The sequence below is a fragment of the Podarcis filfolensis genome (assembly GCF_964270895.1).
Source record: "Podarcis filfolensis genome assembly, chromosome: 10".
NCBI lineage: Eukaryota > Metazoa > Chordata > Lepidosauria > Squamata > Lacertidae > Podarcis > Podarcis filfolensis.
This window is the reverse complement of record NC_139612.1, coordinates 14,484,976-14,500,309: the sequence shown is the minus strand read 5'-3', so window position 1 is coordinate 14,500,309 and position 15,334 is coordinate 14,484,976. Positions and strand designations below refer to the sequence as shown.

At 41.6% G+C, this 15,334-nt stretch overlaps 1 protein-coding gene across 2 annotated transcripts in view; it reads left to right on the top strand.

Annotated features, from left to right (window-relative positions):
* The window catches only part of TUBGCP6 (tubulin gamma complex component 6), a 33,706-nt gene that overhangs the window by 4,604 nt on the left and 13,768 nt on the right, over window positions 1–15,334 (top strand). For both annotated transcript variants that reach the window (XM_083574901.1, XM_083574900.1), the window contains exons 4-16: window positions 377–587; window positions 1,356–1,529; window positions 4,179–4,300; window positions 6,497–6,566; window positions 7,051–7,160; window positions 8,220–8,311; window positions 9,273–9,412; window positions 10,891–11,040; window positions 12,605–12,686; window positions 12,784–12,872; window positions 13,013–13,128; window positions 14,360–14,498; window positions 14,609–14,722. In XM_083574901.1, the coding sequence (XP_083431027.1) occupies window positions 377–587; window positions 1,356–1,529; window positions 4,179–4,300; window positions 6,497–6,566; window positions 7,051–7,160; window positions 8,220–8,311; window positions 9,273–9,412; window positions 10,891–11,040; window positions 12,605–12,686; window positions 12,784–12,872; window positions 13,013–13,128; window positions 14,360–14,498; window positions 14,609–14,722 (1,609 nt within the window). The remainder of the gene's footprint in view (window positions 1–376; window positions 588–1,355; window positions 1,530–4,178; window positions 4,301–6,496; window positions 6,567–7,050; window positions 7,161–8,219; window positions 8,312–9,272; window positions 9,413–10,890; window positions 11,041–12,604; window positions 12,687–12,783; window positions 12,873–13,012; window positions 13,129–14,359; window positions 14,499–14,608; window positions 14,723–15,334) is intronic.

Sequence of the window (15,334 nt, the reverse complement as noted above, 5' to 3'; positions counted from 1 at the left end):
CTGTCTCCCGTTATCCAGGCTAAACGTATCCAACTCCATCAACCGATCCTCTTAGGCTTAGTTTCCAGACCCTTTATCACCTTGGTCACCTTCCTCTGCACACTGACTTGTTGATATCCTTCTTAAATTGTGCTGCACAGGACCCCAGGTGGTGTTTGGCCAAGGCAGAATAGAGTAGATCTGGACTAGACTTCCGTTGATGCAGCCTAGAATTGCATGAGCATTTTTTGCTGTAACATCTGAATTGATAGAGGCCATGAAAATCCTAGGTGGGTTGGATGAAAGCCATTCAGAATATCTCTCTTCTACAGGCCTAAGTTTTTCAGAGTGGCACTTTATACATTTGATTGTTATTTGTTTTCCCCCCCAAACACAGTCCTCCTGGGAAAAAAGAGGAGCCGTACCTTTCTGAAGCTGGCAGAGAAGCCTTTGACAAATTTTGCAGACTTCGAGAAGGGGAATTGCAGTTTTTCAGCAGTACCAAACTTCAGCTTCCACAACGTGTTTTAATAAAAGAATCAGAACTTGTTAAAGATGTTTTGAATGTCCTTATTGGGGTGGTATCTACTTCATTCTCATTTAATCAGGTATACAGAAGTATGTAAATAGCTGCTGAGGAGCTCTAACCTTTGCTTTTAAGACCCAGCATGCACACTTGTGTTTTATGTCAGCAGAAATAATATTATAGTAACATACATAATTTCACAGAGAGAATGCATGTTACTGAATTTTGCAAAGCATATGAAAAAAAGACTTAAGATGCTCTGCAAGTATCACTTATATACCCGTATCCTTATGAAGAGTTACTAAGTAGACAGAAAAAACTAATACGGGTTGTATCCATCATAAGAGTATTCATTAAAAACACACACACATACAAATCACAAACTGGTTTATAGTACAAAATATGCAGTAAAACCAATACCTATATAATAATAACAGTACATCCAGATTAAAAAGAGACTGACATTAATTGCCAGAAAGGACCCAAGCATACAATCCAGGCATGGTAGATCTGGCAATAAAATGCAATTTGCATTGTGCAGAAATAAATGTTTTGGGAACTATTCCCTAGAAAATAAGGGTTTCTATGTGAATTTTCATTTTATGGATTTAATTTTCTTTACAATTTTACCATGTGTGTATTTTAATTTTTTTACCTTATGCAATGATATTGAATCTGCTGATTAATGATCGCTTAGTGGTTTTGCATAGTAGGCTTACCCCCCAAAAAAAGATTTTAAAAAACAGTGCACCTATTTAGTAGCTCTCATTTATGATGATGAGGACTTGTGTATCATTTTTGTGTGCTGTACATTTTTATTGATGCCTTCCTCTTTTTTACAACCCTGTAGGCAGCCGTGCTGTTTGTGGCCAAGCAGGGTCTACATGTATCTGGAACGTCACCCGAAAGCATGAACAGTCTCCTGTCAGAAGTTGCTGAATATGGAACTTATTACACACGACTGAGCCGCTTCTCTGTCCAACCAGTTTTGGACTCTTCGTACAGAAAAGGACTTGTTTTTCAGGTAGTATGCTGGCAGTTTTGCTATCACTAATCCAGCTTGATGTCCTGCTATATTTCTGACTTTATCTGATGTCTGTTGGTTAGATCCAATTGCGCCCTCTTGTTCATGAAAGCAGCTAGGATCCTACAGCTTCACTTCCCAAGCTGTACTGTAGGGTCCCCAACACTCCTGAGCAGAATTTTGGGAGAAGCAATGGGGAAAGAAGGACAGAGCACCCCTTTCTATCAGTAGAACCCAGGGATCTCGGGAGAGTACCCAAACTCTTTCAGTGATGTCCAAACTTTTTTCAAAGAGTGCCAGATTTGATGAAGTGAAGGGCCATAAGGGCCGACCAAAGTTGTTAACCTTTTTTTAGGATTGAAGTTGTTGAGCTTTTTAGGGTTGAAGTTGTTTTTTTAGGGTTGAAGTACCATATTTTTCACTCCATAAAACACTTTTTTCCTCTCAATCACTGGCTCCCTTTCTGGCCCTGCCCCCCTGCCCAGGCCTCCATTCTTTAATGTTCTGCAGACGGAGGCTGTTTGTTTCCCCATCGACATGTGACTGGATGATTAAATTATCTGTCTGGAAACTGTAGAAATGGCTCCCTTTCCTTTCCTAAAGAAGCTGCAGAACTGTGAGTTGAACCACATAAAAACAGGATTTTTTTCCCTTTGCAAAGTAAGCTCAACAACTTTGAGCTGATCCTCAAAAAAACAGGGCTTTCCCCCTTTCCTCCTCTAAAAACTAGGTGCGTCTTATGGTCAGGTGTGTGTTATGGAGCAAAAAATTATGGTGGCTTTTTTTAGGATTTTACCCCAGGAATTAAACTGCCACAGGGGCCAGATTAAACCTACCGGTGGGCCAGAATATGCCCCCAAAACGGACTTTGGACATGCCTGCTTTATGAGTGGAAGTGGGGAGAGGTATAGTCTCTACTCTGAACAAAATGTGCTGTTATACAGCTGCCTAGAAGCCAGTTTGGTGCAATGAATTTGGAGTTGAAATTGGGTCCAGGAGTTGTTGAAATCCACTTTCAACCCACTGGGAGCAACAGTGGTTTACTACATTGAGTCTTTGTGATGGTAGAGGAGGGAAATAAATGTGGTGTGCCTTGGGCCTTAGTGATTAGGTGGCTGGGTTGTGAATAAGAATTACTAGTTAGATCTAGTTAGATTTTCCAAAGTGGATTGCTGGAGTTTGGGACCGGGTCGTCTGGGAGGGAAGTTGATGAAAGGGGGCTACAGGAGGAGGAGGAGAGGTGTACAGGAACAAGTACAGTGGTACCTCAGGTTACAGTCGCTTCAGGTTACAGACTCCGCTAACCCAGAAATAGTACCTCGGGTTAAGAACTTTGCTTCAAGATGAGAACAGAAATCACGTGGTGGTGGCGGCAGCAGGAGGCCCCATTAGCTAAAGTAGTACCTCAGGTTAAGGACAGTTTCAGGTTAAGAACGGACCTCCAGAACGAATTAAGTTCTTAACCTGAGGTACCACTGTAATGAGAAATGCTGTGTTTATCCAAGCAGTGAGGGCAATCAGTCCAAGTTGTTTTGTGGACAGTTGTTGGCATCTGTCTGTCTCAAGAGATAATTCACCGCCTCCAGGGGTGAAGTCAAACTGCTGGAGAATTACAGCCCTGCTGTGGCTGCAGAAACTTCCAACAAAGATGTACAAAAGTGTCCCAGGCGATTGCTGGAGATGTGGAGAAAAACCAGGCACTCTTTACCATATGTGGTGACAATGCAAGAAAATTAATGTGTTCTGGGAGGGCATCCATTTAGAATTGCAAAAAATGCAAAAAATCTCCTTTAATAGAAAACCAGAGCAAGAGTTATAATTGCTGCAAATTGGAAATCTGACAAACTTCCATCTATGCAAGATTGGATCCCAAAATTGACTGAATATACAGAGTTAGATAACTTCTCTGAAAAAATAAAGAATAAACCAAAACACGTATTTGTTTCAAAATGGGAAGTCTTTAAAATATATTTGAAAAACAATTACAGAAGTTTAAACTTGGTTGCAGCATTTGACTAATTTCAGTAGTAGTATCAAGAATGATGTGAGATCAAAGAAAAACTAAGAATCAGTTAAACCATGTAAATACAAGAACAACATAACAACAGTAACTTGTCCAGTGGTACATTCTTATTAAGTTTCATATGCAGTACACAAGCTGTACGTTTATTTGTGCATTGTCAATTCAAGTATCCTCTCCACAGTGATTCTTGTGTTGTGGGTGGAATGAAAGCATATTCTGTCTCATTTATAAAGGAAAAGAATGGAAGTCAAGTCTTGCCAAAAGTGTCTTATCTCCTCTTTTGCAGGCTAAACATTCCCAGCTCCTCATAAGGCTTGGTTTATTTATATAAATATTTATGTAAATATTTATTTACCACACAAAATCATTAAAAATATCAAAGCGGTTTACAGCATTAAAAAGATAAAAGCCATACAATGCAAGTGAAAAAAAAGTTAGAAAAAATAGTTTAAAACAAGCGTCTGCTCATAGGGTGTAAATTGGGCTTGCACAGATCCTAAGCATCTGAAGGAGGCTCAACAAGAATAGTACACCCAGTTGCCACTTTCCTATAAGGCATACACCGAATGTATGCCGTGCGCAAACAATTTCCATAGCAAATCTTCTTTTCACTTCTCTCCTGTCAGGCATTTACAAGCGGGCTGAGAAAATACCTCCAGTACTACCGAGCGTGTGTTTTGTCGACTCCTTCCACTCTGACGCTTCTAACCATCAGCTTCCTCTTCAGGAAACTAGGACGCCAGCTAAGGTAATACCATGGCATTAAAAGTTAACCGAAAGGAAGCCTTTACATCTTCCATGCTTGATCCAAACCACAAAGGAATCGAGAGACGTGCCCTTTGATCTGCTGATAGCATTGCTGTAGTTTAGTCCTCATTGGTAAAACAATTTCAGACTAGATTAGCTAGCATTGTACTGCTTCTCCTATCGTCTGTAATCTAATGATCAGTTCTCAGTCTCCTTCACTGTTATACTGTCTGCTTATGCAGCATAGTCGTAGCATAATATTTTTAGTCAGTTAATTTAGACGGTGGGTTCTTAGGTGAGACATTTTAAGTAACCATAGGGGCGTAGGAAACTTACTTATACCGAGTCGTGCCATTGGTCCATCTCAGCTTAGTATTGTCTGCACTGATTGGCAGTGGCTCACTAGGGTTTCAGCAGAAGATTTCCTCTTTCTACCTGGAGATGATGGGAATTGAACCTACGACCTTTCGCATGCGAGGCAGATGCCCTACCGCTTTATATATATTATTCCCTTCCTCAGTAACCTGTATTACTTGCACTAGAACCAGGGTTTCCAGTTTCTGTACAGGCAACTCTCCACTTACATGGGGCTTTCGTTCCCGGGTACCCCTTGTATATGTGAAATTGCATATAGTGGGGGGAAAGCCTATAAACACCCTCTAAACCCCTGATAACCAGTAAGTAGGACATACCGGATTGGCATGAATGGCAGCACTGGTAGTTCTCAGTCTTCCTCATTGCCTCCTTTCTCAAATACCAACTCTCCACAGGCCTCAGTGGTTGGTGCAAAGGCTCATGGGATTGCTGGCTGATTTCCCTGCTCTTTTCACCCCTCCCCCCAGTTTTCACACTTGGGCTGTTTTTGCCATTTAACTTGGATTATTTCTTTATTTCCTGGTACTGCATATATATGTGGAGAGCTGGATACTGTTCCAGAAGTGTATTTTACTAGGCAAATTGACACGTGTTGGAAAGCTGAGATATTGATCAAAAATGTATTCAATTATAACTGTATTATAACTTTTGAATAAAAATAGCGATAAAGTTGCTGTAGTGTAGCCATAACAGCTTCCCAAGTTTGGAGCATTGGTACGCAGTCGTACCTCGGAAGTTGAACGGAATCCGTTCCGGAAGTCCGTTCAACTTCCAAAACGTTCGGGAAGCAAGACACAGCTACCAATTGGCTGCAGGATGCTCCTGCAGCCAATCAGAAGCTGCGACAGACGTTCAGGTTCCAAAGAACATTCGCAAACCAAAACAGTCAGTTGATGGAGTTGAAAACAAGGCCATTAATTAGACAGTGAGGCTGAAATTGAAGACGTTTTTAAGAACAGTTTGGATGGTGAGGTAAGAGTTAGTGTTGATATGGTGTTGCCTACTTGCTTACATAGCTCTTTTAAAAAAAGGATTAGGCAAAAGTATGTAGGTCTATTGGCAGTTGTTAGGCTTGATAGCTAAATGGAACCTTCACCAACAGAGTTGCTATACATCTGTAGGGATGTGGGTGGCGCTGTGGTCTAAACCACTGAGCCTCTTGGGCTTGCTGATCAGAAGGTCAGCGGTTTGAATCCCTACGATGGAGTAAGCTCCCGTTGCTCTGTCCCAGCTCCTGCTAGCCAAGCAGTTCAAAATCATGCCATCGCAAGTAGATAAATAGGTACCACTGTGGTAGGAAGGTAAATGCCGTTTCTGTACACTCTGGTTTCTGTCACGGTGTTTCGTTGTGCCAGAAGTGGTTTAGTCATGCTGGCCACATGACCCGGAAAGCTGTCTGTGGACAAACGCCGGCTCCCTCGGCCTGAATGCGAGATGAGCGCCACAACCCCATAGTTGCCTATGACAGGACTTAACCATCTAGGGGTCCTTTATCTTTTTACCTTGTTATACATCTCAGCACCAGCTGCAGGGGCCAAATACTGAAAAACAGATAGTTTGTGAACTTCGCAGAAGCATTTAGTTATCCACTGGGGGAAACGGAATTCTAGCCTGGAAGGTCCAGTAAACCAGTTCTTAGACTCTTAAACGGAAAGCTGTGGTTCTCTGGGTCTTAGATTCCACCTCCTATCAGCTCCAACTAGCATGGCCAATAGCCAGGAGTGATGGAAATTGTAATCTGGGGGCCCACAGGTCTTCCTCCCACCCCGTGCTCTTAAAGGTACCACGCAAGTGTAATTTGCTGCTGTTGTGTTTTGTGAAGGTATATAGCTGAACTCTGCGGCATAGGAGTGACTGCGCAGGGAACTGCTGCTGCTGCTTCATTTCCAACAGTGAGTATGATTCCGCTTCTTTTTGCAGTTGCAGCCAACCGAGTGGTGTGCATTTTTAAGCATGAAACGACTAGGTGTGATTCAAACGTAAGCAAGCAATCTCAGACCGCTTTGGGTGCTGTTTCCATTCTGTATGCTTCCATTTCTAAGAAAAGTGATTTCCACCACTGAATCAGCTTGTAATGTGTCTGCTCATCGGTATTTAAAAAAAAAAACACATGTCAGATTGTATAGATGTGCCGGAATGTATTGGTTTTAAAAGAAATATAGTTAGGAGGAGCACACTTCTGCTTTAATTCAGCATTAATAGAAAGGTATCTGCAGAAGTCAACAAAAGGCTTTAAGGTTTTTTCCAGCCAAACCAGCACTTCCAGCTGAGTCCTGCCAATGCAATAAAACTATCAGATGAAGCTGAGCCTTATCAGAAGTCCCTATATGTGTTTATGGTTTTCCTTTCAAAGAGTGGTTTATGCATTTATTTCAGGGTGTGAAACTACTTTCCTATCTATACCAAGAAGCTCTTAATAACTGCAGCAATGAACATTACCCAGTTCTTCTCTCCCTACTAAAAACAAGCTGTGAACCATATACACGGTAAGTATTTCAGTTTAAAATTGTGCACTGTGGAACTGCTGTTACAAAGATGATCTAATGCATTTCCTATAGATGGCATTCCTGTGAGTTCTTAAAAGGAGCTGGAATTTCTGAATGGTGGTAGCCTTATTTTAGTGTACTGAAATAAAGCTAGCAATTCACTCCTATTTGCATATTCTCAGGTCCTATTGATTTCAGTTGACCTTACTCCTTGGTCAGTGGGTATAGGATTGTAGCAAAAATCTTAAAATGGTCTATGCTTACTGAAATAAGTTCTGGGACTTTTTAAAGTTTTTTCTTTCTGCACATTAAAATAATTCTCTGTGTATTTCAGAGTGGCATATTATTATTATTTAAATGCTTATACAACGATCAAGACACTGAGAGACCCTTCTGGAAACTCAAGTATCAAAGCAGAAATCCCAATTAATATGAGACTCTTCTTGATATGATAGTTAATCTATCTCTTTTAGTACCAGTGAAAAACTGAGCTGTTATAGCATTCAGGTATCTTCTTCGGGGACAGTTTTGAACCTGAGCCATAGGTCTTTACAGTTGCTATCTAACCTGAATAGTTATTTTAGTGGTAGTATTTTTATCAGATCTATTTTCTGTTTGGACAGCATGCCCTTATTTAAGAGGGTGTTTATAAAATACAGGGATGCGGCTGGTGCTGTGGTCTAAACCACTGAGCCAAGGGCTTGCCGATCGGAAGGTTGGCGGTTCAAATCCCCACGATGGGGTGAGCTCCCGTTGCTCTGTCCCAGCTCCTGCCCACCTAGCAGTTTGAAAGCACGTCAAAGTGCAAGTAGATAAATAAGTACCGCTCTGGCCGGAAGGTAAACAGCGTTTCCGTGTACTGCTGTTTTCACCAGAAGCGGCTTAGTCTTGTTGGCCACAAGACCGGAAAAACTGTCTGCGGACAAACGTCGGCTCCCTCAACCCGTAAAGCGAGATGAGCACTGCAACCCCAGAGTCATTTGCGACTGTCCTTAACTGTCAGGGGTCCTTTACCTTTTTATAAAACACCTTTTTCAACATTCAACCTTTTGCCTTTAGGTTTATACATGATTGGGTTTATAGCGGTGTATTCAGAGATGTTTATGGCGAATTCATGATTCAGGTGAATGAGGATTATCTTGGCTTTAGAGGTATGTTACAAATGAATTGTTTTCTTTTGAAGTTACCCTTTGGCTAGCAGGGAATGGCAGGAATGAAAGCTTTGGAAGCTGGCATCTCCAGTGATTCTCTAGCTCACTTCCTGCCTTCCTTGAATCCAGGCATGATCACTGTGGCTCCCTTGCTTTCTCCTCTGGCTGGTGACTTAAGGGCCTATGCCGGACAACTGGAAAAGTTATGGTTGATTTATTCCATTACCGTTTCCCTGGGAGATGGCATTAACTTTCTTTTACACGTGTCACCATGTTTGTTTTCTTTTCTTTGTGAATTTAGCTGTTTCTGTGTGTGTTGTTCAAAACATGTATGTATATTGTGCCTATTTCCCTTTTCACCACATGCACTCTTGTTTTGTGGACTTGGCTTGTGGACTTAAGAACAAAGAGAAACAAAGAAAACCTTTTTAGAACGAGTGCTAAGTAAATACAGTGGTACCTTGGTTTACGAACTTAACCTGTTCCGGAAGTCCGTTCTTAAAGTAAAGCATTCTTAAACCAAGCAGGGGATTCAATTTACAAATGGAACACACTCAACAGGAAGTGGAACATGTTCTGCTTCCAAGGCAAAGTTCACAAACCAAAACACCTACTTCCGGGTTTGCAGCGTTCTTAATCCAAGTTGTTCATAAATTAAGCTGTTCTTAAACCAAGCTACCACTGTATTCTCATGCAGAGGTTATACAGCTAACAATATCACTAGCCAGTAGACATCAGTGACACTAGTGTTACCATATTCCTGATGCCAGTCACAAGGTGTATCATCTGGATGAAGTTGTGGATTTTGCTTGAAATGAAATAGAGTGATTGCAAAGTAAATCATTGGGTTCTGTTCAACAAATAGATAATAGTTGCACTTTTATTGCATTAAAAACTTAATACACCAAAATACTCTTTATATGCCTCACTTTCTGACCTCTCTGTCCTTTTGGATCTCTAGACAAACACTACTGGACCCATGGGTACGTTTTAATTTCCAAGGAAGTAGAAGACTGCGTGCCTGTGTTTTTGAAACATATTGCTAATGATGTCTACATTTGTGGGAAAACCATAAACTTGCTCAAGTTGTGTTGTCCCAGGGTAAGTACCCGTTGCTCTTTAAAATCATGGAGTAAGCATTGTTTTCAAGTACATTTGAAGTCATATACCCTTGGAAAGTCAGTTTTAGCTGAAGAGACTATGATTCCCCTTGCAGTCTCTCGGATTAGCTGAGAGCACCTCCCCTAATGATGACATTCATGCACCACGTCCATATTTTGGGTTAACTTCTTACATAGAAATTCCTCGCTCCTGGACTGTAAGCCACTGCCCCATCCAAATGTATTATAGGACCTATCTACTGAGATTATTTTGTTATTGGCCAAGATTAAGCTATTATTTTTTATTGAATTTATATACCGCCCTATACCAGGAGGTCTCAGGGCGGTCCACAGAAAAGATCAACATAAAAACCGCAATATATATAATCAAAATAAAAACAACAACCCAATTACACCCCCCTCCCCCAATTTACTGGAATCTTTTAGTTTATAATGTCTTAAATTGAAGACTAAATGACAGCTAATTTAAATAAAAAGCTGAATTCTTTGCTTCCCCCTCATTTTTCATGCAAAGATAGACTTCCAAGTAGAGCATCTCTTCATAGGCTTAATTATGATTTGATTTTTTTTTACTACAAATAATTCTGTGCTTGTGCTCTGTCATATCATGAATATGTTGCTTGTCTTCCGTATCACGTTATCGTGGAACGTAAGCTAAAAATTCTCACTTCATAATTGGCTGCATAATGTTTGATCTAACCTAACCGGACGAACCTTTCACAATGAAACAATCTGAACGAAACGACAAAGCATATCCCATGGAGGTGTTCACGACAAAATGTTCCACAAAGAACACCAGAAACGTTCACTATACAGTCATACCTCGGGTTACAGACGCTTCAGGTTGCGTTTTTTTGGGTTGTGGACTGCCAAAACCCGGAAGTACCGGAACGGGTTACTTCCGTGTTTCGGCGGTCGCGCATGCGCAGAAGCGCTAAATCGCTGCGGGTTGCGGATGCTGTGGGTTGCAAACGTGCATCCCGCACAGATCACGTTCGCAATCCAAGCATCCACTGTAGTCACCACAGCACAGCAGTTAATGGAATAATATTATAAATACTGTCACAAGGGTGGGGAACTCTCTTAAGTCCAAAGGCCACAATCCCTTCCAGGGAACCCATGCCAGTGGCACATGGAACAAGTGATGTTACTCTTATATTTGACTAGGGCCAGCCGCACATTCATTTCTACACATACAGTACATCTCTGTGGTCAGGCAGCAGAACTAGAGGAGAGAGTGTAGCCTGGACAGGGTGGGGTGCGGCCTGAGGAGATCCCTGAGGGCCATTTAGGGAGGCCTGGGGGGCCGCATTTGTTCAGGCCCAGGTCGTGAGGATTCCCACCCCCAGTCCACAACAGACTTAAGACTGAACGAGACCCTAGCAATAGGTTTGCAGTTCTAAAGTGCACAAAAGCTTGGATTGCATTCTTCAGCTGTTTACTGCCACTCTTTTGCAGCACTACATCTGCTGGTCCGACATCCCCGTTCCTCGGATTTCTGTCATCTTCTCCCTCGACGAATTGAGAGAGATTGAGAGAGATTGTGCAGTGTACATGGGCCGAATGGAAAGAATTGCGCGCTATAGTACCATCAGCAAGGAGGAAAAGGTAAACTGACTCAACCAAATAAATCTTTTTTTGTATCGGGAAAGTGCCATTGCCCAGAACATGGACTCTGCCTTTGTATGCTGCATCGAAAACAACAGTGTGGCCCTTGCGCATGTGTGTTGAAAATAAGTTTCATTAATTTCACTGGGACAAGTGAGAAAGCATGCTGCCTTGGCATTAGGGTGCTACTGGTGCAGCAGATCTTAGGCCCAGACAAATGAAAAGCCAAGCTTTATTTTACCCATCAAATTACAGTACTGGAATTGTTTCAGTTAAGGACCCCCACCCCATTTAAAGGTACCGTATTTTTCGCCCTATAGGATGCACTGGCCCATAGGACGCACTTCCTTTTTGGGGGGGGCAATGAATTAAAAAAAATTTATTTCCCCCCCTCGCCGCAGGGCTGCTACCCACAAGCCTTGCGAGCCCACAGCAACTCCCGCCGGGCTCACAAGGCTTGCGGACACCTGCGCGAAGCACGGGGCGCCCTCCGGAGGGCAACTCCCGGGGGCTCCCCAGGCTGCGGATATCTGCCCGAAGCGCGGGGCGCTCTGCTTCAGCGCACTCCGGGCAGCAGGCTGCTATCCGCAGCCTAGGGAGCCCTGCGGGAACTCCTGCGGGCTCCCCAGGCTTGCTGATAGCTTCTGAAGCCTGGAGAGCGAGAGGGGTCGGTGCGCACCGATGCCTCTCGCTCTCCAAGCTTCAGCGAAAGCCTGCATTCGCCCCATACGACGCACACAGATTTCCCCTTCATTTTTGGAGGGGGAAAAGTGCGTCCTATGGGGCGAAAAATACGGTAAGATAGTTTCTTTAGGTTGTTTGCCTGATAACTTATTCTTCCTTCATGAAATTGCATACCTGAATACATGTTTTGGGTTTTTGTTTTGTCCCCAAATATAGGAAACCCTTTATATTTATTCACTTCAATGTTCTCCCGTCAGCTGTTTTGGAAGGAAGACTTAATGGCACTCCATATGCAAATCTTGTATGTCTCTGTGTGTCAGTAAAGAGTTGTGTATTTTTTAATAGAGGTGACAGAACCAGACTTGTTTGTTCTTTGATCACACCCTTCTCAGAATGGCATACAGCCTTTTTACACCTGTAGTCTTCAATCTTTTATGACCTAGAACCTTCATTTAACAAAACATGCATTTGAGAACCTGCTTCTCAATTTTTAATTGTATGTTTGTATAGCAGAAATGATACTTCTGCATCCCACCATTGATTGGGTTGTGAGCCTTTAGAGGACCTGAACCATCAGATAAACGAATTGGTTGTAATTTATGTTCTAGCTATAAAGATTTCTAAGCAATTTTGACATAATGGATGCTAGGGTTTTTTTAATCTTGTGCTGTATTTTGTGTGTGTGTGTGTATATATATATATATATATATATATATATATATATATATAGTACTGAAAATTGACCTTTCCATATTTTTGTATTTATTTTCCCCCACTGTATGAAATCCAAATGTTTGAGGGTTAGTGGACTATTAATAAAGTTGAACGGAACCAAGTTATTCTTGAAAACCACATTAAATCCTGTGAAATTGCTTCCTAGGACTTGCGCATGGAAATTGAAAAACAGGAGCTAATTTTCCACGCTCGAGAAACAGCTACCAAAGCTCTAAAAGCCTTTACTGGTAAGTTACAGGTGTCTTTGCAGTCCAGTTGGTTTTTCTCAGCAACTGTTTTCTTTATTTCTTTTTAATATTGCTGCATCTTAAACTTATGTTTCAGATCAACAAATATCAGAGAAAATGGTGCTGGATGCAAAGAAGCGTGAGCAGTTTCAGAAATTGAAAGAACAATTTGAAAAAGATAAAGAGGTATTTGCAACACGCATTTTCTGCTAGCAATGTTAAGAGACAGCGAATCTTTATATAGAACTTGATTGGATAAAAATATGCAGAGCACAATGTGTGCTTTTGGAATGTGGTTTCTAAAGCTTTCTTAAATGTTTATGTAGCGCCGACGTGCTCTGAAACAGGAGGAGACTGATGATGATTTCAGTTATGCTCGGGAACTGAGAGAGAGGGAAAGAAGACTGAAGGCTTTGGAAGAGGAATTGGAGAAAAGGGCAAGGTAAAAGTGTGGAAGGAAGGAAGGCTGTTAAAATTGCACAAATTTTTGTACCAAGCAGTTGTATGTTTACAAAAACAGCTTCCAAGCTGGAAAATGGATAGTCCAATTTCTCATCTTTCAGAATGGAAGGTTTTGCTAATAAACTACAAACTACAAACAGCAGCCTAGCTGCTGTGTATGTCATACCAGGAGTCTTTGCATTGTCTTTCTCTTGGCAGCCCACCTGCTGCATATCGGAGTTGGAGCAATAAGGTGGTTGTGAGTGTAGATACACTTTTATCGGCTCTGCTGATGTGCCTGCACCATGCCAACCTCACCCCAATAAGTAGCAATGTAGAAGTCAGCTGAGAGCTGCCGCCCTGCTAGTCTAAACTCAGCCCTGTTATTGACTCACCTGTGTGCTGCTAGTTGTGAATGAAAATTGGTATAACTTTGAGTACGTTATAGCCATTGGTATTTAGTGAACAGCCAAAACTATACAGCTTTAAGATGCTTTTCTTGTGTTTGATCTGTGACAGAACAGCATTAAGCTTGCACAAATATCTGACTGCACAGCAAAGTGTGTGTATCATTTGAAAACACAACAGACACAAAGCTCCCAAATTTTCACCTGCTTAATTTATAGGTAAAGGTAAAGGGACCCCTGACCATTAGGTTCAGTCGTGACCGACTCTGGGGTTGCGGCGCTCATCTCGCTTTATTGGCCGAGGGAGCCAGCGTACAGCTTCCATGTGGCCAGCATGACTAAGCCACTTCTGGCGAACCAGAGCAGCACACAGAAATGCCATTTACCTTTCCGCTGGAGCAGTACCTATTTATCTACTTGCACTTTGACGTGCTTTTGAACTGCTAGGTTGGCAGGAGCAGGGACCGAGCAACGGGAGCTCACCCCGTCGCAGGGATTCGAACCGCCAACCTTCTGATCGGCAAGTTCTAGGCTCTGTGGTTTAACCCACAGCGCCACCTGCGTCCCCAAAATTTATAATTAGGTTTAGATTTATTTATTTTTCAGTGAGCATTGGTTGCTTAGGAACTTCAACATGTTATATGATGCATTGATAAATTATCCAACTTGCTAGCTCACTAAATCTTGAGCTTGTGAGCTACGTTTTTACTCTGGAGGGATGGTAGCCTAAGTAATCTAAACACCTTCCTGTTGTACTCTGCTCTATCATGGTATATATCCTGTAATACTACAGGGTGAAGTTATTCTACCTTTCTTTTCACTTAGGCAAGAGTTGATTGACCACTACAGCAAACTCTCCGAAGAGGCAGCCCGTAGAGAGAGAAGAGCCCTTTGGAAAATTCAGAGGCACAAATTGGAAATGGCCCGTCTCAAATTTTTGATGGAAGATCAAAAGCGTACCGAGGTAGCTGAAATGCTGCTGCTGTTGCTTTTTTTTAGAAAGCATGTTGACAGGGGTTATTTATGTATGCATTGGTATGTATAAATCTTTGGTCTTTTCCATTTGATGTGTAGGACATGCTTGAGAAACTTACAGATGGAAAGTATAGGAGGAAAGCAGACACTGGGGAAGGGTGGTGTCAGCAGACTTCTGCCGCAGTTGTGCCAGTCAGAGATTCCAGCATTCAGGTTGGTGTTCCTTTAAGAAAACTCCTGTTTCATAAACACCATCATCTTCTTGATTCACCTGTGGGAAGGACTACTTTCCCATTCATCCATTCATTCATAAGTATCCCATTTTTTCAGGTTTTATTATTTAAATAAAGTAATACATTATGTAATAAACTCTTCAGCTATCTTCTCTGTATTTGTTACCATTATTTTTTATTATTTTTTTAAAAAATGTCATATTTTAATCTTGTTTTCTTTCTTAATGTTTCTTTTCTAACTCCTCTATTTCTTTCATATATGCTTTTCTTAATTCTTTCTTTGTTCAGACAGGCTGATATAAATTGCTCTCATAAAATGGTTTTACTTGTATTCCATTATTAACGTTTTTGAGACATCTGCGGTATTATCTCAAAAACAGTTTTTAAGTCTGTAACTTTTTTTCCACTATTTCTGGGTCTTTCAGTAAAGAGTTATTTTATCTCCCGTACTCTTTGAGATTTATTCCTCAAGCTTTAATCCTGTTTCCTTCCAACTCCAGCTGTATGGGACTATTGTCTGCATATATCCTTCGTCTATTTTCCACTTTTCTTCATGGCTCTTAATATTTCCAGGGGTACCAAAAGTAAATCC